The 24,832-nt window shown below is 35.2% G+C and overlaps 1 protein-coding gene across 1 annotated transcript; it reads right to left on the bottom strand.

The window, feature by feature from the left end:
- Positions 1-1,615: 1,615 nt before the first annotated feature.
- On the bottom strand, positions 1,616-20,988 carry LOC109412559 (uncharacterized). Its single transcript, XM_062854722.1, has 10 exons — positions 20,795-20,988; positions 20,492-20,728; positions 10,023-10,196; positions 9,803-9,960; positions 9,674-9,731; positions 2,719-2,865; positions 2,413-2,649; positions 2,060-2,236; positions 1,838-1,998; positions 1,616-1,769 (listed from the first exon to the last, which is right to left on the bottom strand). Exons 1-10 carry the CDS (start codon positions 20,891-20,893, stop codon positions 1,631-1,633), a joined length of 1,587 nt encoding a protein of 528 aa, XP_062710706.1. The 5' UTR covers positions 20,894-20,988; the 3' UTR covers positions 1,616-1,630.
- Positions 20,989-24,832: the final 3,844 nt, after the last annotated feature.

Raw genomic sequence — 24,832 nt, 5'->3', positions numbered from 1 at the left:
TGGCTGGATGAAGGTTAAAGCACAGACAAACAGACGTAACACTCTGATAATTCCCATCGTACTTCGATTTAACGATCTTTTTCAAAATTTAATAGTTGGCCAACTACCCACCTGTGGCGCTCACATCGTTTTTGTTCGAGTTTGACGTTTGCTCACTACCGCCACCTAGTTGATGGTCGGCCAAACTTAGTCATTTTAGCATTGGGCGAATACATTTCCGTGACTATGATTTGAATCGAAAAATGTTCGAAGTGTTACGTCTGTTTGTCTGTGGTTAAAGATATCACATAAATCACAGACCAATAGATGTGACACTAACGAAATTTCAATCTCATATATCTCAGGATCCTGATTACTTAGGGAGTTGGTGTCTTCGGCATGACATGAACGAGCCCCGGATTGAAAAGCTCGTTAATAATAATTAAAATACAAAAAAAAAATCAAAGTAAGTTTCTAACGGAAAACGCTTTTTTCATCTACTTCTTCTTTGTGACTCTACGTTCCCAATGGAACTAGGGCTGCCTCTCTTCAGCTTAGTGTTCTTTGAGTACTACCACAGTTACCAATTGAAGGGCTTTCTTTACCTGCCATTGTATGAATTTGTATATTGTGGGGCAAGTACAATTATACACTATGCATAGGAAAGTCTAGAAAAGCTCCCGACCGGAATGGGAATCAATCCCGCCGTCTCTGAATTGGCGATCGATAACCTTATTCACAAAGGCTAACTGGAGATCCCTGATGGAAAATGTAACGCGTGGAATTGACGCATACAGACCGTACTCGATGCAGAGCAAAGCATGGGAATGTAACTCTAGATAATCGAATCCTGTGTCCGGTCTGTCACCAATGGCACCATATCGTATACTAATGTGCAAAATATCTTACTTATGACGATTCATGTATTCTATATAGTTTGGAATATGTGCTGTGCGATATTTGTATCGATTATCATAGCGTGATATAATCGAAAAAAATAGCGTGCTAAAATCGAGTGTGATATAATGGAGCGTGATTAAATAGAACCGTGACAAAATCGAAAAACCACTGTATTTTAGTGATCCATTCATCAAGCTTTCACGTTTCCAACAAGCTGCTGAGATTCTTCTATCGCTTCCATCGAGGACGATTGTAGAAGATTAATCAAGTAGGCGACCCTGGCGATGTTACATCAAGTAGGCTATTAAGTATCCTAGAGCTGACGTCAGTATAATCTGTAATATAAATCAGGAGAAGCTAATAAATCTATTCATTCGTTAATTGACCACTGAAATTCAGTCCACTACTTCCGACGTAAAGTTTAACACAAAGAAAAGCCAGCGGAAGTAAATGAAGTTATTTTCGACACCAATTTAGTGCTAAATCCATCATACCGGTGTGGGAAAGATGGCTAAGTCAAAATCATAGCGCTGGAAAGTTTGCTCAAGTAGTAGCCGCAGTTACGGTTGGTTTGAGAGCCCTTACAAACTCGAATAATAAAAGGTTTCCTTCGTTGGATAGGAATATCGGTAAAATTTATTAATTTTTAAACTTTAAATGTATTTCTAATAACGGCACCTTGAGAAGATCATCTCATTTTAAGTGAATACGAAGAAAAACGAAGGGAATAAATAAAAAAAAAACATTCCGATCAATTGGTTGAACTTTGCTTGACAAATTGATTTGCCGGAATCTCCATTTTGTAGCTCGAGCCCCCATTGACAATCCACACGGATCCATTTTCTCCATCCAAAACGGCTTTTGCGATACAATCACCAACATCGCTTGGGCTGCGAAGAATATATAAATAAAATAATATACATATTTTTTGTATTTATTATCCACCGCATTTCCTAACCTCTGTGATGGATAGTTATTCTTAACAGAACTGGCCACGCTGCTCATCCAAGGAAACAGTAAATCTTGTCCTGCGAAGAACTTTGATAGCAGAGTGGTATCCGTTATTCCTGGACAAATGGTTATGCACTTCACACCCGTTCGATTATAGATCAGATCGTTCTAAAGTAAAACAAAGTGTTTTAACACTACAAATCACATTTACATGGGATAACTTACTTACAGATATGCTTCTAGTGAAACCGGTCACGGCAAACTTGGAAGCCGAGTATACGCACAGGAACGGCGTTGGTTCCAACCCGGCAATGGAAGATATGTTCACTATCGTACCACCTCTACCACCGGGGTATTCCTTAGACATCAGCTCCAATGCCATCAATGAGCTATTTACAACACCTGTCTGAAACAATCCTTTCTTTTCATCATTTTTCAAAACTTGAGATCCACATTTAACGATGAAATATAGTCGCACTGTTGTATGTTGTACAACAGTTTTAAAAAGCTCGATTGTTATACACAGCACCAGCGCGACTGACGGAAGGTTAACAATAATTAAATCAATATTTCACGACTTACCACATTGATCGCAAGCAACCTTTCCGGATCGCGCTCGTCCACTGTACCGGCCGAATTGACGAGCAAATCAATGTAACCAAACTGTGCCAGCACTCGGCCACGGATCGCATCGTCCAGGTTCGATTTATTTGTGATGTCACACTTCATCGATACAATCTGCGCCGTTGTATTGCAAGCTGCAATTTGATCCCTGATGGTTTCAATTGGAAGTTCTTTTACATCCAGAATAGCTAGTTTCTGAAAATTGATCAAATATATTTGTGAATTTGAAAAAAAAAACTTACACAAATAGGTAGATCTACTTACAGCAAGTCCACTCGAAAGTATTTTTTTACAAATTTCTATACCAATTCCACCGGCACCACCAATTACAACGGCCGCCTTGCCTTCGAGAGTCATGTTTGTATCTACTGATATGATACAGCAAGTGTTGTTTTCCTCTTGACTGGCGATCTAACACTAAAGGTGAGATGGCGGTTTGCTTGACTTCAATGGAGTGTGATTTTTATTATTATTAACTCTGTATCTGAGCTGTTGTACGACGCCAAACGTGGGACTGCTATAACGAGATACACAAAGTTGTACCTAGAATGCCTTCAAAATATAGGCCAACGGCCATGTAACGAGAAGCGAGATTGCCTTACAATATTCTCAGTGATGTCGAACATGTTGATGGAATGTCATGATTGTCTGGCAAACAACTATAGACGGATGCTGAGGAAGATGAGCTGCCACCCATAGAATCATAATTCTCCAGTACCGTAAACCGGGGTCAAATTGATCAGCTAGTGAAATTGATCAGTTGGAGACTAGATTGGAATTCCATTCTAGCAACTTCTAGAAGTCGTTATGATCATAAAGTTCTTATCTCATTCAATTCATGGATGCCTAGATATAAGTGGGGACTTTTCGGGTTTTAGACAAAGTTAGTCTCACATTACTTTTTTTAAGGTTTTTCAATGTGTTTCTTACTTAGATTAAACCGTTGGTACTAAACAATCGATTACTATTGGTAATGTGAAGTTTATGTGGTAATATTTTTATTAAACCTTTATTGTGATGTAATGTAACTATTCCAGACAAGAATCAGTTGACAAACTGTTAGATTTTGTTTAAAATGTAATGTTATGTGGCTGAACTCGCTTATTTAATAGGGAATTGCCTACTTTCAGGCGTTAATGTGTCAATTTCAAAAGATAATTTAGCTTTTTACCACCCGATTTCACAAGTTGTAAGAGTTTTGATACGTTATTCGTGTTCAAAAGGTATAACTTGAGTGAAAGAGGCAATTTTGAATTGATTAATTACTTACTTACTTACTTACTTACTTACTTACTTACTTACTTACTTACTTACTTACTTACTTACTTACTTACTTACTTACTTACTTACTTACTTACTTACTTACTTACTTACTTACTTACTTACTTACTTACTTACTTACTTACTTACTTACTTACTTACTTACTTACTTACTTACTTACTTACTTACTTACTTACTTACTTACTTACTTACTTACTTACTTACTTACTTACTTACTTACTTACTTACTTACTTACTTACTTACTTACTTACTTACTTACTTACTTACTTACTTACTTACTTACTTACTTACTTACTTACTTACTTACTTACTTACTTACTTACTTACTTACTTACTTACTTACTTACTTACTTACTTACTTACTTACTTACTTACTTACTTACTTACTTACTTACTTACTTACTTACTTACTTACTTACTTACTTACTTACTTACTTACTTACTTACTTACTTACTTACTTACTTACTTACTTACTTACTTACTTACTTACTTACTTACTTACTTACTTACTTACTTACTTACTTACTTACTTACTTACTTACTTACTTACTTACTTACTTACTTACTTACTTACTTACTTACTTACTTACTTACTTACTTACTTACTTACTTACTTACTTACTTACTTACTTACTTACTTACTTACTTACTTACTTACTTACTTACTTACTTACTTACTTACTTACTTACTTACTTACTTACTTACTTACTTACTTACTTACTTACTTACTTACTTACTTACTTACTTACTTACTTACTTACTTACTTACTTACTTACTTACTTACTTACTTACTTACTTACTTACTTACTTACTTACTTACTTACTTACTTACTTACTTACTTACTTACTTACTTACTTACTTACTTACTTACTTACTTACTTACTTACTTACTTACTTACTTACTTACTTACTTACTTACTTACTTACTTACTTACTTACTTACTTACTTACTTACTTACTTACTTACTTACTTACTTACTTACTTACTTACTTACTTACTTACTTACTTACTTACTTACTTACTTACTTACTTACTTACTTACTTACTTACTTACTTACTTACTTACTTACTTACTTACTTACTTACTTACTTACTTACTTACTTACTTACTTACTTACTTACTTACTTACTTACTTACTTACTTACTTACTTACTTACTTACTTACTTACTTACTTACTTACTTACTTACTTACTTACTTACTTACTTACTTACTTACTTACTTACTTACTTACTTACTTACTTACTTACTTACTTACTTACTTACTTACTTACTTACTTACTTACTTACTTACTTACTTACTTACTTACTTACTTACTTACTTACTTACTTACTTACTTACTTACTTACTTACTTACTTACTTACTTACTTACTTACTTACTTACTTACTTACTTACTTACTTACTTACTTACTTACTTACTTACTTACTTACTTACTTACTTACTTACTTACTTACTTACTTACTTACTTACTTACTTACTTACTTACTTACTTACTTACTTACTTACTTACTTACTTACTTACTTACTTACTTACTTACTTACTTACTTACTTACTTACTTACTTACTTACTTACTTACTTACTTACTTACTTACTTACTTACTTACTTACTTACTTACTTACTTACTTACTTACTTACTTACTTACTTACTTACTTACTTACTTACTTACTTACTTACTTACTTACTTACTTACTTACTTACTTACTTACTTACTTACTTACTTACTTACTTACTTACTTACTTACTTACTTACTTACTTACTTACTTACTTACTTACTTACTTACTTACTTACTTACTTACTTACTTACTTACTTACTTACTTACTTACTTACTTACTTACTTACTTACTTACTTACTTACTTACTTACTTACTTACTTACTTACTTACTTACTTACTTACTTACTTACTTACTTACTTACTTACTTACTTACTTACTTACTTACTTACTTACTTACTTACTTACTTACTTACTTACTTACTTACTTACTTACTTACTTACTTACTTACTTACTTACTTACTTACTTACTTACTTACTTACTTTTACTTACTTACTTACTTACTTACTTACTTACTTACTTACTTACTTACTTACTTACTTACTTACTTACTTACTTACTTACTTACTTACTTACTTACTTACTTACTTACTTACTTACTTACTTACTTACTTACTTACTTACTTACTTACTTACTTACTTACTTACTTACTTACTTACTTACTTACTTACTTACTTACTTACTTACTTACTTACTTACTTACTTACTTACTTACTTACTTACTTACTTACTTACTTACTTACTTACTTACTTACTTACTTACTTACTTACTTACTTACTTACTTACTTACTTACTTACTTACTTACTTACTTACTTACTTACTTACTTACTTACTTACTTACTTACTTACTTACTTACTTACTTACTTACTTACTTACTTACTTACTTACTTACTTACTTACTTACTTACTTACTTACTTACTTACTTACTTACTTACTTACTTACTTACTTACTTACTTACTTACTTACTTACTTACTTACTTACTTACTTACTTACTTACTTACTTACTTACTTACTTACTTACTTACTTACTTACTTACTTACTTACTTACTTACTTACTTACTTACTTACTTACTTACTTACTTACTTACTTACTTACTTACTTACTTACTTACTTACTTACTTACTTACTTACTTACTTACTTACTTACTTACTTACTTACTTACTTACTTACTTACTTACTTACTTACTTACTTACTTACTTACTTACTTACTTACTTACTTACTTACTTACTTACTTACTTACTTACTTACTTACTTACTTACTTACTTACTTACTTACTTACTTACTTACTTACTTACTTACTTACTTACTTACTTACTTACTTACTTACTTACTTACTTACTTACTTACTTACTTACTTACTTACTTACTTACTTACTTACTTACTTACTTACTTACTTACTTACTTACTTACTTACTTACTTACTTACTTACTTACTTACTTACTTACTTACTTACTTACTTACTTACTTACTTACTTACTTACTTACTTACTTACTTACTTACTTACTTACTTACTTACTTACTTACTTACTTACTTACTTACTTACTTACTTACTTACTTACTTACTTACTTACTTACTTACTTACTTACTTACTTACTTACTTACTTACTTACTTACTTACTTACTTACTTACTTACTTACTTACTTACTTACTTACTTACTTACTTACTTACTTACTTACTTACTTACTTACTTACTTACTTACTTACTTACTTACTTACTTACTTACTTACTTACTTACTTACTTACTTACTTACTTACTTACTTACTTACTTACTTACTTACTTACTTACTTACTTACTTACTTACTTACTTACTTACTTACTTACTTACTTACTTACTTACTTACTTACTTACTTACTTACTTACTTACTTACTTACTTACTTACTTACTTACTTACTTACTTACTTACTTACTTACTTACTTACTTACTTACTTACTTACTTACTTACTTACTTACTTACTTACTTACTTACTTACTTACTTACTTACTTACTTACTTACTTACTTACTTACTTACTTACTTACTTACTTACTTACTTACTTACTTACTTACTTACTTACTTACTTACTTACTTACTTACTTACTTACTTACTTACTTACTTACTTACTTACTTACTTACTTACTTACTTACTTACTTACTTACTTACTTACTTACTTACTTACTTACTTACTTACTTACTTACTTACTTACTTACTTACTTACTTACTTACTTACTTACTTACTTACTTACTTACTTACTTACTTACTTACTTACTTACTTACTTACTTACTTACTTACTTACTTACTTACTTACTTACTTACTTACTTACTTACTTACTTACTTACTTACTTACTTACTTACTTACTTACTTACTTACTTACTTACTTACTTACTTACTTACTTACTTACTTACCTTTTGTGAATTTGCAGGAAATTGGATTTTATCCCAAGTCCTCGGCGTGCTAGTCACGTGCTTTAACCATTACACCAGGTCCACTCCACACATAAGTACAGTCGGGTCTCCTGTTAGACGCTGCCGCCCACTTTACGCTCACCGCGTTTTCCAGACGGTCTTCTAACCAAATTAGTTCAGTTTTTGTACATATGTGATGAGTCTAGTAAGCACTAACTGCTCTGAAAAAATCAGCCGAATTGGATAAAAACAGCTGCAAATTTGCGGTGGGCGTAAAATGGATGGCATCGTCTAATAGGAGACTTGACTGTATACTTAATTACAAACTTACTTCTTCTTTTATTTCTTGCTATCAGCTATACACTCATTGCACAATTATGGGTCACACGCAATTATTAGTCACTTTCCACTTTAATAGATAAATACTAATTAATTGCAAGCTTTTGGTAGCCATTATCGTTTTTCGTGCATGAGTTGATTTGTTTTGTGTCACTATACGTATCGCACACGGGCTTATACGTCAAAACATACATATTTTCAGTAATTTTTTGCTCGGCGTAAAACCACCTGTCAAAGTAACGCTTCGATTGTGAACATCAGAAAGTGCGTGCGCTGCTTTCGTAAGCTCTGTAAAGGCGAGCTTTAGTGATTTTCAAGAGCGAAATGTTATCATCACCAGAACAAAGGTATAATTTACGTTCTAAATGTAGAAATTCATGCGACTGCAGCTAATCAAAGCTTATTTCAGGCAAAATTTAAGTGACTCATTATTGTGCCAAGGAACACCGAAAATCACACAATTATGGGTCACTTTTTGTGCAGCATAATATTGACAGTTCTGCGTACATGGGCATTGCATACTTTTAGGCGTTTATCAATGGTTGTGTTAGAGATTTTGTCCCAATTTTGAAAAATTGATTCCAAATTGTGAAAACACGCTTCGTTAAGAGGTTTGAGACCAGTTTTAGATTCTACTATAGTTGATCTATCGAGAATAACTGATCAATCAGTGAAAAAAATCGACAAAACATTATTGTTGAGCCGATTCCTCTTGAGTGACCCATAATACACTCAGCCAAATAACCTTAAGATGGCCATAAGGCCCAACTTATGAAATGGCCTTTAAATAATTCATAATGATTCGGATGAATTTCATAAGGTCTGTCTATGACATAAAAACGTCTCACAGCTTGGCTTTTATTCATGTTTAGCAACATGGTATTCTCAAGCGTCGGTAGCCGTGTGGATAAAACACGGGCTCGGTGATCCCGACGTTCATGGATCGAATCCAGTCTGCATCATTTTAAGATGTTCTTGTTCTTTTCATAAGTCTATCTTATGAAATTTGTCATAGTAAGCACGATCAATTTTCATAAGGTATTCTTATGTCATCCATAAGAATTAGTTATAGCAAATTTTCATAAGGTATTTCGATGAATTTCGCTAGTTTTTTTCGCTGAGCGTAGGCAACAAATTGACCCATAATTGTTACACAGCCAATTTTGACCCATAATTGTGGTTTTCATTATTCACCAACATTTCAGCAATTTTCACCGCCTAAAGTTAATTGTACAAGCAGATTTGTATATAAAACAATAAAAAGGAGTTTCCATGAAGAGAATATAAAATAAAAATAATGAAAGTGTTATTTTTGTATGAAAAACGATTCATATTATGAAATGATTGTTCCTTGAGTGACCCATAATTGTGCAATGAGTGTACTTGATTACATGCTATGAATATTTGTTATACGTTAAACCAAAAAATTTATTCAAAAAATGTTAAAATGATAATTTAATTATATTTTATGCTTTTTCTGGGAAATCGTCGACAACAAATTAGATTGTTTTGGTTAACACAAACGGCCTCAAATATAAAATAACACCATTCAAAGATATTTATTAGAGTCAAGTTCCACTTCGGTAACAAAATCGTTCGCTGAAATCCAAACTGATCCCGTTTTTCCTTCGGTTATTGTTTTAACTACGGCTTTCCCTACGGCCGTTGGCCTGAAAAAAAAATGAAGAGAAAGACCATTTGTCAGTTTGTATAGCATTAGCAAGTTTAGATCGATACCTACTTTTGAAGAGGCATTGTTTGTACCATTTGGTCAATGATCGTTTTCAGAGTGGGGAAAGAGCATTCTATTTCCGTCGAATCATGATACATGCCCGTTTCGGTGGCCCCCGGACATATTGCCACCATTTTGACTCCTGTCAGCTGGAACACCGGCTCTACCTAAAATAGCGACAAGTTATTTCAACAACGGACTGGAACGACCCCTGATGCTTCCAACTTACCCCGACAGAGCGTGTGAATCCGATTACACCGCTTTTAGAAGCGCAGTAAACTGCCAAGCACGGCACGCCTTGTAAACCGGCCACCGACGATATGTTTACGATGGTTCCTCCACGACCTTGCTTTTCCTTAGTCATTAGATCCAGTGCTATCATGGAGCAATTTATCAGAGCCGTCTGGAACAGTAGAAAAAACAATTTGTTAAGGAAAATTTAACGCTCTATGGAAACTATAACACAAGTTTACAAAGTAGAACGGAAGTTATGAATTTCTATCAAGCTCTATCAATAACGATCGAAAAAAAATCATACATAATCATGCGCTGATTTTGAAATTGTGCTCGCAAAAAAAGTAAAAAAAAAACAGGGATGTCTGATGATTTTTTGAAAAATATGCATGGCTCTTTCTGAAAATATTTACCTTACACAAAATCCGCAAGAAAAAACTGTATTTCATATACCCTAGCCAAGATCACAGGGTTTGACGGTATTAAAGTGAAGGACGTTAATTATAATTCTTGTAATGAAAATATCACCTTTAACACTTTAATGCGCCTCCAACGGTTCATTGCGAACCGGCTGCTACAGATGGAGTACGGCTGATTTATCAGAAATGCTCGATAAACAGGAGGGACCTGCTAGGGCTCAGTAGTTTCTATACTCAGAAAACAATTCCAGTCGGTTGAGTCGGGAAGATTTGCTAGAGTCGTTGTGAATCATAATGAAAACATTTGTGCTTTGTGACGAATCGTGGGATCTTTCTGGAGTCAGCAGACTTGGAATTGTTGTCTGGGCTTTCCACTATTCGGTTAATTTTAACAATCAATTCAAATATGCAACAAATAGTAGTATCTCGTGTATTCAAATTGCTCATTCACAGTGCTGACATTGTATTTACTTGTGATTAATATTCATCTAAATGTTCAATATCAATATTTTTATATGTGATAGTTGTTTTGTGAGTTACCCTAATAATTTTTGAATGTCTAATGAATGATTAATAATGTTTTCTTGCCATATCAATCTGAAATAACTAAGAAACCGAAACCAATAGTGCGAACGTGCAGCATTTAATAGTGCTTGCTTATAGATTCGAAGCCAACGGGTGATCAAGACTCAAGACTTAAGACTTAAGACGCATACTTGACGAAATCGACAAAAACTGACTACTTCGTCCTTGACTAACGTAGCACACAGATATATATATATGGGCTTGGGATCAATATTGTCTAGGGAAGAGTGTCTTCTGAGGGCCCTCTTGTTTCAATTGTTGCTAGTGTTGTTAGAACATATTTATATATTACTTTATTGTATTTTTTTTCTGATATAACAACATTAGATTAATGGGTGCGACAGGAGTGCCCATCAAAGCCACTTATGTCCCTGGATAATTCGATCTAATAGCCAACGGCTTCCTCAATGGCCGACTAGGTGCGTGCTTTGGGTGGCGGATTTAAGCAAAGGAAGGGGAATCATACTTCGATTGACTTCATCGGATAAAGTGCCATCCGATAAGCGTTCTTGTGTGAATCACCTTCCATCGTAACACAAACACTATACACATAAAAATCACTAATCAATTTTTTCTTCTTTGTTGCATGGTTCGGATCCTTGCGGAACATGAACGGTGCATGAGCACAAGCTTTTTCAGATTAACATATGGATGATCTTCGAAAGACAACCAGAAGCTAACAAACACAATTCTGGAGCAACATTTGAAAAGGGCATACAAGCATTGGTAAACAATGACTTCACACGTCGCTCCTGAGCCCCCCTCAGCTTATTTACAAAAACTAAGACCGTTATCAGATAGAGCAAACATCGATCTTTCGGATAACGGTGTTCATTTGCGTGGGCGGGCTGCTGTTATGCCCTACGGAGCGTTTTAGAAAAAAGACACAAGACCTCTTGGGCCCTTTTCAAATGTTGCTCCAGAATTTATGGGGGAAGTATCATCGACATATGTAAGTAAACAAATGTAAAATACTCTCCATGGAACCTGAATTCTAAGCGTGCAAAGGTAAATAACTAACATACGGCGGGAAACAAGAATTTATCAGAAAACTAAGTGGATGGGAAATTGTACTTCGGTTTTTCGCATTGTAAATGAAAATTTAACTAACGTTACGCGAATAACTAACGTTACGAACGAATAACTAGTTTTCAAGTAGTTTTCTTCTTTTCAAAAGCTCTAATTCTCTTTTTTTGCAAATTTGTGGAACTTTTTTATCTCGTCGATTTTTGCAGCCGAATAGCATTGATATTTTCAAGTCCATACTAACTCCCGGCGCGAGTTGCAACACTTAATTTTGCTTTAGTTCCGAAGCTAACGCGTGATCAATAACTTAAAATGCTTTGTTGACGTCAATGCGTCTCGACTCGACGAAAACTAATTACCTACTTCTTTGACTAAGCTGGACAACATTACTTATATATGACAAGGAAGATAATTTAACGTTTTTAAATGTTGGTATTATATGAAAAGTGAGGGAGTGCATGTTTTCTACAATAAAAACTAGTAGGACTGACAGAACAATTCGAAGATTTAGCCGTATATTGCCAGGATCTAGGAGTGAATCCTGTTAGGTGTAAATGATTAATGCGTTATCAATGAGACCAATTAGTCTGGACATTTTGGACGAAAATTACTACTTATCTTAAATAATATTCTGCAATAAATGACGCAAAAACATTATGTCCAGCAATTACTGACATAATGAACATAACAACTTAATATAACACTTCAATAGAGTAGAGACTACATATTTGATATGGGGCAGAACAGTAACGCTACTTAAGTTTGGGAATCTAAGGCAACTAACTGACAAACTGACAAGGACCTAACATACAACATGAACCTTACTACAGAAACCAATTTCACACTTTCTATCGTATTTGCATTATTGCGTCTCAAGTCTAGTCCAATACCTTTCCCCAACCTATACCATTACCCTTCCGATGGTGTTCATGTGGTCCGCACGGACTATTACGGCCATTACCCCTCCTTGATCTTTGGCATTGGATTGACTTGCGCTCTTATTGCCCCACCAACTGCTGCAAAATGAAATGAAAATGAAGAAAAAACTGTATTTCATATAAAACGCAATCTGTACTAATGTTAGTAAATCTGTATATACAGTTAGGTTTTTTACGCGAGGGATACGTACCCGTACCGCGTAAAAAAAACTCTGTTCAAATTTCAAAAACCGCGTAAAAAAGTCTCGCCATTTCTCGACGAATCATGCAAAAATAAGACGATGAAAATTTCTTTTGTATGAAGTTTTTTTTATCTGTATTAACGAGATTTTAAGCCCTAGTTTATCTCGGGACTTACATTTTTACTTCCCTTCCGAAGGTAGAACTCACATTTTGCGAGTATGTCGGGAGTGGGATTCGATCCCAGGTTCTCGGCGTGGTGGTCACGTGTTCTAACCGCCACACCAGGTCCGCTTCCCCTTGTATGAAGTTTTCATTTACGCGGCCGCGTAAAAAAAAACGAGTAAAAAAAGACCTGACCTGTATAGTGACTCTTTTTTGTTATTTTTATTTAGTGTATTTTAACACTAAGTTAATTCTCCACTTAGGAATGATATCTTGTAGAAGAATGGTAATGGTAGCAAAAAACCGAATTTTAAAATATTTAAATCACGTGGGTTTCGGCTTCTCAGTCATAAATTTTGCGTCGACTACTTTTTTACTTTCGCCTACGTTTCGACCCGGGCCTTCTTCAGAGCCTAAAATTTATATAATTAATTTACAAAATTTTGGTTTTTGTGTAAATCATAAACTTACTCGATATTAAGACGATATTATATTTTTACAAAATATAAAAAGTCGGTAGCTAAAGGGTTGATCTCTGTTCACAACGGGCATCGCTAAATGGGAGATACCCCGAGCAGAAGGGCATACCTTCCAAATACCATGCGAAGAGCAACATGTGCTCTAATACCTAAAATTGTTATTGCAGCGTTATTGTACGCTGCAATAACAGTTGGAGGTATTTGAGCCATTTGAGCAGAGTTTGGTATTGATGTAGTATTTGCTAGTTTAGCAGTGAAAATAAGCGAAGAACAAGATTTGCTGATGTAGAAGTCATCGAAGATATGAAATATTTAATAACAAGAAATGTTGTGAGTTTGTTATTTCAAAACTTTGGAATAACAAATACAGCAATTGAAATTTTAGGTATGTATTTATTATTGAAATAACAAGACTTGTTATTTTCTAGGTGTTATTTATACCAAATTTTGGTATTCGTCTTTGTTATTTTGCCTCTTATTACCACCTAATGAAGGGCATATCAAGGTATGGTATTATTTTAAGACAAACGTCTTGAAATCCCGCTTCAACAGTGCATCAGAATTTCAAACGCACAAATCTCAAGAAACAAGATTCACACAACAGTGCATTTCATTATTCTATTCTTGCTCACTCGTAATACGCTTAAAATAAGAAGATCAGGTGCGCTGGTTTTGTTTACGCAGAGATTTGTGCCCTCGAAATCGTGATTAGGTACCAAAGTCGGCCATTGTGGCGGCCATTTTGGGATTCTAACAAGTCTGTCCTTAAGATAAATACCTTGATATGTTATTCACTTGTTATTTTCTTCTGCTCGGGACATTAGTCACATCACTTCTTAGCATCTCAGCATACAGCAGTTAAAAGAGAAAACTGGTGGCTGAACGGGCTCATTTAGAAGTTAACCATCAATGTTGACTTCTTTTCCCGATCAGCCTAGATAGCTGTGTAGTGTCGGTAGCGGTTGTCTCAATTGGCTAAGAATAACACTACGGACCACCTGTTCCGGGGGTAAAAGTCCACTAAACAGGGAACCCCAATCCAAGGTGTCAGGCGACCCGTGCTGATGGATGAATGGTTGAGGGGGTTTAAAATATGCTCGATCTTTAACGGAGCCCGTAACGTAGATAGATCGCCTTTATGTGTTGTGTTACGGTTACGGTTACGAACCCTAGTGACATCCGGTTTGTCAAGTTGGGGTAATGTGTTTTGTAATAAGGATTCATGGTACAAAGTCCTTGTTACTGGTCACAGTTTCTAAAATTGCATTTATTCTGCCTTGCTGATAGTTAAAGAATCGGACTTTGCCCACCCGAGACTACACTTGATGTTAGGAAAACAAACATGCTTTACGTGTCTAACTACGTACCATCAAGGATTGTTAAGTTCTGGTAATTCAAGGACGCACGTGCATTCTTATTGTAGAACACATTATCTAATTTGACAGAGTTTTGCAACTAGCCTAAAGTCCCGGGTTTTTCTTTGTTGTCCTGGGACTAAACTAGAAGCAAGACAAGGATGGAACTAGAGTTCCGATGCATGGATAAATATCAGTACCCCCGTTCTGTTTTTCTCAGAATTCAAATAGATTGTGTTTGATTAGGGGCGCTCTTTCACTGGGATTTAAATCTCTATGATAACGGGATCTTTTCATCGCAATCGATTGCTTGCACCACTGGGATAACAAAACAGGAACTGTACAGAAATCGATGCTTCATTGCCTCACAATGACAATGGAGTAGTACGACATGCACTAAATACTAAGGTAATGCCATAAAAGATCTAAATACTGGTCGCAGTGGCTCACCCGAACAGAAAAAAGAGAAAACTGCCCTTATGGATCATTGTATATCCCACCAACACTGGTTCGATATCAACAACCCGAAGATCGTCGACATCTCCTACAAAAATCTCGACGAACATTTAAAAGGGCATATCTGCTTTGCGTAAACAAACATGTTTCTGTATCTGTAGGACCCATCTGCATCCACCCACGCACATCAACACCCTTATCAGAAAGAGTGTTCTTCAAGCTATATGTTAAGGGTGTTGATGTGCGTGGGTGGATGCAGATGGGTCCTACAGAGACAGAAACATGTTTGTTTACAAAAAGCAGATAGGCCCTTTTCAAATGTTCATCTAGAAACCAATCTTTTCCCACACTGATGGAGATGTGCCATATACGTGGAATATATACTGTATACTGTAAACCAGCGTACCGACGCTACCGACACTGATGGATTGAGTACGGCATACAGTTACCTTCTCTCTTCCATCAAAAAACTGTAAACAGAGAAATTCTCACGGTGTGCAAATCACTCACAGAGTATACTCTGTGAGTGATTTGCACACCGTGAGCTGATGAGAATACAATAATGAACATTTCAGATTCTCTCTCTAACACTCATACTACTTGATCAATAGTTTTATCAGTGAGCCATACCCAAAACCGGTGTAACACACTAGTGCCAAAACCCTAGAACCCCCTTTTTCGAAAAACAGCTGATTGTGAGTAATACAACTTTTTGAAAGCTTCTTGACAAACTGTATCATAATAAATTTCTGAACGTTTGTCAAGCGATTTGGGTTCTCTTAGCACCAAGTGAAAGCTACAACATTTTAGTGCAATGCATAACGGACTTAAGTACTAAATTATGTGACTGATTAAGAGATGCATTAAGGTCTTTTTTTTTACACAAATTCGCGAATTCACACGGGTTTTCAACTTTCTCTTGCACTAAGTGTTCAGAAGGGAACTCTTCCTAAAAATGAAAGGAAATTTACGGGGAAGTGTACCCGAGCAGAAGGGCATACCTTACAAATACCATGCGAAGAACAACATGTGCTCTAATACCTAAAATTGTTATTGCTGCGTTATTCTACGAAAGGTTATGAGAACATCACAATACGTAAAACGTAAAAACGTAAAAATAAGACCCAATGACCATTCGGCCTAATGTCTTTCGGCCGAATGGCCTTCGGCCTAATGACCTTCGGCCGAATGGCCTGACACTTGGTAGAACATGGGGGCTAAAAGTCATTAAATGGGGTTTTCCTGAATATGGTTCCTAGAGTATAGTTCTGTCAAAAACTAATTTAAAATAGTTCTAGGTTGCCCAATAACTTAGGTTATACAAGCACTTTCGTGAGTAAGCGTCTTCAAATCTACAAGCGCAATCAATCAACTGTTGTTTACATCACTGTATTCCAAAGATGTTCTAGGTCATCCAAGACCTTCCGCGAGTAAAGGTCTCAAGCCCTACAAGCGCAATCAATAGATTTTGTTTCACTACTAATACGATGTAACATCCTACAGTTTCATGGACCACAGTTCTGTAGAGAAGTAATTATCCAAGATGTTCTAGGCCAGTGCTGCTCAAACTGCGGCCCGCGGGTCGCATGCGGCCCTCAGAGCTGGTGAATGTGGCCCGCAGAGTGCTTCGGAAAAAAGTCGATGATGAAGACATAATATTGAATGCAATGTATTATAAACATATTTGTCTATATCATTTGATATATGTAACAATGTACAGTAACATCATCTTTTAGTTAGGGGGATTAGGGGCATAATGGACACCCGGGGCGTAATGGATATCCCTGTTTTTGCCGAAACCGTTGACTTTTTTGTTAAACTTCGAATGCATAAGTGTAAAGGAACAAGTAGATGTGCTATTTTGCGTAAGTTTCACTTATAGTCCTTCAAAATAACCAAAATATCATTGAAATTGAAAAATGTTTTTCATATGGTGAAATTCTTATAATTTCGAAGGAGCAGCAAATAAGGTATTACGAGTGTTTGAGTGTGTCCACCCTAAAAACAAATGAATTGTTACCCTATCTACATGTATGTGCAGATTTAGCAATGGAAGAAGTATTTTATTTTTGATCAGAATTTACTCAAAATAGCAATTTTAATGTTGTAGTCGATTCGGGGCGAAATGAACACTGGCAATTACGAATGGATGTACGTCCATTGCATACTGTTAGGTGTTTAAGAGAGTTTGGAAAAATTCAATCCGATTAAAAATTATGATTATCTTTGATGTTATGTAAACTCGTCTAAGATGGATTCAGTAACAAATTTTGAAAACGACGTATAATCAATGTTACACAATTGATTATACGTCGTTTTCAAAATTTGTTACTGGATTATACCTGTGGTATTGATCTCCATTGGCAAATTGGCTTCTTTAGTGGTGTTGAGATAATTCAATATTCTGAATCTGCATGCCAAACTGAGCCGAAATCCAAATTTTCATCAATTTTGATACCCGGGAACCTATTTAAAAATCAATTTGAAATTTGTATGGGAGCGATTTGTCGAATCACCCCTCGTTGCATTTTGTACTGAGCGGAGCTGTCAAGCAGTTGCCCAGCTGTCAAAAGGTGATTTCAAAAAATCTCTTTGAAATTGATTTTAGATACCAAAATAAAGTTCTAAAAATCTGAAAAAAATCATAGCGGCTCAGAAAAAGGTGCTCTTTTGTTTAAAAATAGAAAATCATTGATTTTTTGTTAATTTAAAAACCCAATTACTTAACTGGTCGATGTAATCAAAGAATAAGCATAAAATACACAGGGGTGTCCATTATGCCCCGATGGGCGTCCGTTTCGCCCCGTACCTTTTCTGCCAGCCCTAAAAAACACACGGTCTACAATTCATTATTTCGACACAATAAAGACATTCTACAAGCTATAAATGATTGAATTACGTAGGAAACAAGTTAAAGTTGTAAGCCAACTTATAATATGTTAAGTTTTTCTCTGTTATACAGGCCTAACGTACTCATTTGCTTAGGGTGTGCATTATGCCCCTAATCCCCCTATAACATGAAAACTTTGTAATAATTTTCAATGATTTAAAAAATAATAAGCTGCCAGGTAACTATAAATCTTTACTGTAGATAACTTAGTTTGTTTTTTTTTATAATTTTCAACACATTTGACCTAACAGAAATTATTTGAATTTTATTTAATTTAAATTTTGAATTTTATTTGAATTGAATAAGGTCGAGGCTACGCGATTCGTGCGTTGAGCTGGAAATGCTCTACATCAACTTCTTTCAAACATATGCAACATTATGTATTTTATATTTCCCACTACTTAGATTCTAATACTGATCTCTAATACTAATATCTCATCGTGGCGGTTGATTGCGTGGAAGCAATAAAATGCGTTCCGCAGCTGTGGAAGTAGGTTTTGTTTGAAAAAGCAGTGACTCCCTTTTGAAATGTTGATGATTTTGCTAAAATTTTAGATAATTGTGCCATGAGCTCACCAATAACACAAATTTCATCAATCTGATACAAAACCTGCATTCATGTGATCGAAAGCTGTGTTGTCAGCTTTCAATTCAGAATGATTTAAAATTGGTTCATTACAACTCAAAATATTTGAATTTTAGTGAAGTTCAAATTTGTAAAACCGTGTAAAAATTAACCCTCTAATACCCAAATTTTTGATTTTGATCTAAATATCATTTTTCGTCATCTAAAATCGATTTTAACATGTTTTGGAAGATGATTCTTTTTAATTCTCGATTTCGTGAATTCCAGTTTTTGATTTTTATCTTTTTTATTTTTGAAAATCCCCACACTTTTATATTTTTCCTGGTACCGTCTTACCCCGCTGGTTCGACACGTTTTAATACGACACTTTTTAATTCGTACCCCGCTTATTCGACATTTGTCCAAATAAAAAGTGTTCAAATGTCACAGCGATGTACACTGTAAATGTAAAACAGTTTTATATTGCGCTTATACTCGCATCCGCAGCAGCTCCTTTTGCAGCCGGTAATTCCGGAAGCTCTGATTTGGTGCTATTCGACACCCAAACCTGCTGGAGACCAACCGGAACGAACTGAGGATGACAATAATCGTAGAGAGAACGAGCTTTTCATTCGCTCCACCGCAATATCGGTTGAAATTATGTTTCATAACAAATCCGGAAATCAAAACAAAAACAAAAATAGAGTTGCCAAATTTCAATGAGCAAGGTGGTGTAGGGAGACCAGTTTGTCGAATTAAAAGTTTACCCCGGTTATTCGACAACAGTCGGTGTCATATTAGCGGGGTAATGCGGTAGCCTATTTGGGCTACGGATTTTTTGAGATGAAAACATTTTGAGATTTTAAGATTATTGTTGAAATATTTTTATTTTATTTTTATTTTTTTTTTAAATTTTATTTTCCGTGTAATTTTAAGGAAAATAATTTTAGAGTGTGTTCGATTCCCTTAAACTATTAAACTAGGATAGAATGATTTGGGAAAAAATTAAAATATGTTAATTGTAGCGATTTTTATATTGAATAAACAATGACTTCTAAAAGGTGACTAAAACATAATTTTTTCAATAATTTTTAAAAAATGTAAATACGATTTTAAATACGTCAAAAACCATTTTGAGATATACAAAACAGTCCTAAATTTCAGCCAAAAATATAAAAAAATTGATCTTCCACGAAACAAAAATTACAAAAATGCTCAAACTATACCCCGTCTAGAGGCGGGGTTGGGTATTAGAGGGTTAATTTTCAGTAATATCTCAAAAAATGTTACACTATAAAAAAAAATAGAGAAAGATTCCGAAATCAGGAGCCAATTTTTGATCGTTGATAGAAATTCACGAGTCGCATTTTATTTTGTAAACTAGTGCAATCGATCAAATGTCATACCAAATTTGTTCCAATACATCTTTCTGGATTACACTCATCGATAACTCCCGCACAATTCACAACAATATCGATCGATCCCAGCCACTGAACAGCATCCTTTCGAAGGACCTTCTCCAGCTGTTGCTTGTCGGTAATATCGCACTGACTGTAGAATACTCTCGCTTTCGGATTGAAAGTCATCAGATCCATTTTCTTCGTCTCTTCCAGATGTTCGCCAAGATCCAAAATAAGAACTTTCTACGGAAAATAATCATATTTCAAACCACACTATTCCCTCGATTAAAAACCATTCATTCTCCGAACCGAAACTCCACTTCTGAGCAGTTCCTCGGCTATGCCAAAGCCAATTCCTCTAGCACCACCGGTAATCACAGCACTTTGACCCTGAAGTAGATCAGCCATTTCGGATGGGCGCGTGTTAATTGTCGACTGGTTGGGAGCAAAAGATGATTTGAACTGAGCTGCAACGCGATAGGGGCGAACAGTTTAAACAATGCGCCGCCGTGCATACTTGCATTAAATAATAGAATTAAATGCACATTTTTAATGCTACACTCAGACTACTGAACATGCTAATTTCAAAAGGTAAACATTATGAAACGACGAGAAAAATCGTTATAATTGTGTAAATTATCATAAATCTGATCGAATTAATTCATGTCTTATTAATTATGAATGAGGGAGTTGGAAGCAAAGGGGTGTAAGTGACAAAAACCCGCTTTTCAGTAAATGAGGCTCAAACTTTCCCACCAAATTTTCATCCCATAAAAAGTGTATGGAGTTTCAAAATCAACCCAATATTCTCCGCTTTATTATTGTTTTCCTAAACAAGATAAAAAAATCTCAAAACGATTCTGAAAAGCTTTTTGGTATACTCATCTCAAATTCGACAAAAAGGTCTCTTACACCCCTTTTGCATCTGCATCCCCTCAAACGTTCTTTAGACACATTCCACGCGTTACGTTTTGCGCGAATGTTATTAAATACATGCTAACCAGCATATCAAACGATCAGATTTGAATGGAAGATTTAATTTATGCTCTCAAATTGAGAATAGTTTTTTTTTTACTTTGAAAGAAATCAACAAATACATCGTAACGAGACACCATTGCGAAAGTAACAAATTTTGGCTGATCGCCAAGAAATTTGCTACTTTCTCGATACAGTTTCGGATAGTATTAAAACATTATAAATAATTGTCTGCATTTGTTCAAAAGTTCAAAAATCGCGGTGTAGAAGTGTGTGGAATGTGTCTTGTTAATGTTTATTGCGAAGTATGCACTTCAAACGGAATCGCTCAAATAATTTTCGTTCAGTGCATTATTTTTCCGTGACCGGAATGATCAAGAAATTTAACACAACAAGCCCCATTTGATTTGACGTTTCGTTTCAGCTCCGTACTAGGATCCGGAATAAAGCAACGTTTTCTCATTTCTTGCCAAGTCCTTGGCAATTCCTTGCCTGAATTTCCCACGCATCGAGATAGGCCAAGAAGTTTCTTGCGATCTGCGTACTACCCAAATTTCACAAATGGCACAAATTTCCCAAATGGAGGAGAACGTGCCTCTGGAGCCGACCTATTGAAGGCATTCGCTCTGGGCCAAATGACAAGTACATTACAGCATTTCAGCCAGAATCTAATTTCATGTCTAGCTCTACAAATTTCTAGAAAGAAATCATAAAACTACATTATGAAATCATAATCTAGCTCTGAATATTTCAATTATTCATATTACGGTTTCGTTTCATAAGGTTTCATTTGAGATCAAAAGAGTACATTTTGAGTTTCCTAACGTGAATCAACGAAATCATATGTGCTAGTTTATGATCCATAATGTAGTTTTAGGAATGCTGGCCACTGAAACTGATCCGTTTCCACGTGTTAAGTTATGGCTTAAGTTAAGGCTAAATTTCATAATGCGATTTTATTTTTTTTTCACGATTATTTGCCTGAGTGTACTGATGCGAGCTATGTGGTTGATTATCTCCTCTGGAGTACTGTACCTACATACACAGAGGTCAGGATGATAAGTTGAGATAACTGATGGCATGGGAAATATATAATATTTGATTGTTCTATCAATAACATTATGTTATCATTACACTGGAACTTTCATCTCGGTAGATTTTTTTAATTTTTACTGTGTATTTTAACTTATACTAATTCTACACTATACATCTCGGTAGAATAAATATAAATAGGAAAATTATATTTTCGTACCTCCATTGAGGCTACATTACCTAAATGGAAAATCGATGTATTCAGAGCAGTTGGGGAACTCAAACCTCACGTTTAAACAAGAATGGTTTATGGGGACGAGACGAAAGAGAAAGTTGGAGGGCGTTAAGGGCATATTGAACATCCGGCTAGTTAAACTCTACTGAAATCCCCTGAAAGGCATTGAAACCCCGTAAAACCCCCTGAAATTCATTGAAATGCCTTTAACTCCCGCAAACTCCATAAAACACCACTGAACAGTGGCGTAGCTAGGAATTTGGGGGCCCGGTGCGGAACCAAATTTGTGGGCTCCCATAAAAATTACAGATGTACATATTTTACAATGATAAGTCTATCCTTCTAATGATCCTCAAATGATCACGCCGTATTTTGTATTTTGTACAAAACGTTGAAAAAAATCTCGACTTTCGAACTCAGCATTAGCGTGATGCTGGCGGTGGTGGCCAACTGACTGACGAACGGTTAAAAGTTATTTTCTATATTCTTTTATGAATTCCTTCGGGGATTTCTGCAAGGATACATCCCGGAGTTCCATCAATGAGCATTAGATTATTTTGTAAGAATAATGTCGAATTTTTGAGGAATTTCATCAAGTAATCCCTTATGAAGTCCTTCAAAGATTGCTTTACCATTTTCTTAAAAAAAATAAACTTTTCTGAATAATAATTTGGCTTCCAGAATCTTTCAAGTGGTTAACGCGCGTGAGTGATTCAGTATTTCGCTAAACACTCCATCAGGTATTCTTACAGTGTTGTCTCCGAGTATGTTTTCAAAAGTACTTTAGAGTGCTTTGAAAGATTCATGCAAAGGCTTTATCAAGTATTTCTCGAAACATTTGTTCAGGAAGTCCATCAGGGATTTAATAATATCTCTGAGGATTCATCTATAAGATCAAAGAATTCTTAACCACTATAAAAGTTTTCCAATGATTTTTTTGGAACCAGATATTTTTCCAAGAAATTACATCGAAATTCCGTCAGAGGAAGAGAAGTCCTTCTAAAATTTCTTCAAACATTTCTCCTTGGTTTCTTTCAGGAGATCCTCCAAATATCCCTTAAATGATTGTTCCACGGAAGTCAAGCATTCTCCATAGATACATCCAAGAATTTATCTTGGCATTTCCTCAAGCATTCATTACTCATCTTGGTGTTCCTTTGAAGATTTCTTAAGAATTTCTTCCAAGGATTCCTGTAGAAATTCCTCCAAGAATTCCTCCAATAATTACTGCAACGCTTTTTCCAAAAAAAAAGAAGTCATTGGATAATAATTTTAAAAAAATCTTTCAAGGATCCCTACGGAAGTTCCTCTAAGAAAATTCTTAGAGGAAGTTTGGTAGAAATTCATTCCAGAAATCCTTCTGGATTTCTTCCAACGAGTTGCTTTTTTTATTCCTGTTCGGGTCTATCAGTGCATGTCGCATTACTCAATTGCCATTGAAGAGCAATAAAGTATCGATTTTTATACAGTTCTTGTTTTGTTTTCTTAGAAATGTCTTTCTTATAGAAATAAAACAAGAGCACTGATAATTGGCCATGCATCGGAAACCTAGCATCACCCTTGTTTACCGCTGAATTCTCCCCAGTAAGAAGACCCGGGTTTTAACATTAACCTTCATCCAGCCAACGTACATTTTCCACCTTCGGAAAAGCACACAAATGGTCATAACTTTTTTGTTTTTCGATGGATTTTGATGAAATTTTCACAACTTCCCGAAAAACTCTTCTAGTTTATTATGCCGGGGACATGGGTGCCTGGTCCACATGGTTCCGGAGTTATTCCGGATTGCCTTGGGGTACCAAAATTGGCCACATACTTTGCGCAACATATATCTCAAGATTCCGATGAGATAGAAGTATAGTGTCTTCGGCGAATTTGTTCAGCAGGTTAAGAACTAACTGGCAACGGCGACTTTGGTTCGCGATTCGGCCGCTAGGCGGCGCCAGTGGCAAAAATGTTCAAACCCTCATATCTCAGAAACCTGATAAGATAGAATGATGCTGTCTTCGGCGAAAATCTTCAGCAAGCTCCGAACTATCTGATAGTGAAGTCTTTGGTTTGGGATTTATCCGCTAGGTGGCGCATTGTGTCTGAAAAATTCAAAC

This window comes from Aedes albopictus, chromosome 2, assembly GCF_035046485.1.
Source record: "Aedes albopictus strain Foshan chromosome 2, AalbF5, whole genome shotgun sequence".
NCBI lineage: Eukaryota > Metazoa > Arthropoda > Insecta > Diptera > Culicidae > Aedes > Aedes albopictus.
Note: the sequence above shows the minus strand (reverse complement) of the source record. Positions and strands in the feature narration are given on the sequence as shown.

Excerpts from the sequence above, each read along its gene's own strand:
- LOC109412559 (XM_062854722.1), bottom strand. The coding sequence starts at position 20,893 with ATGGCTGATCTACTTCAGGGTCAAAGTGCTGTGATTACCGGTGGTGCT. Across the intron at positions 9,961-10,022 it reads GATTCACACGCTCTGTCGGG|GTAGAGCCGGTGTTCCAGCT; the intron begins GTAAGTTGGAAG and ends TCGCTATTTTAG. Across the intron at positions 2,237-2,412 it reads GGTTGCTTGCGATCAATGTG|ACAGGTGTTGTAAATAGCTC; the intron begins GTAAGTCGTGAA and ends GGATTGTTTCAG.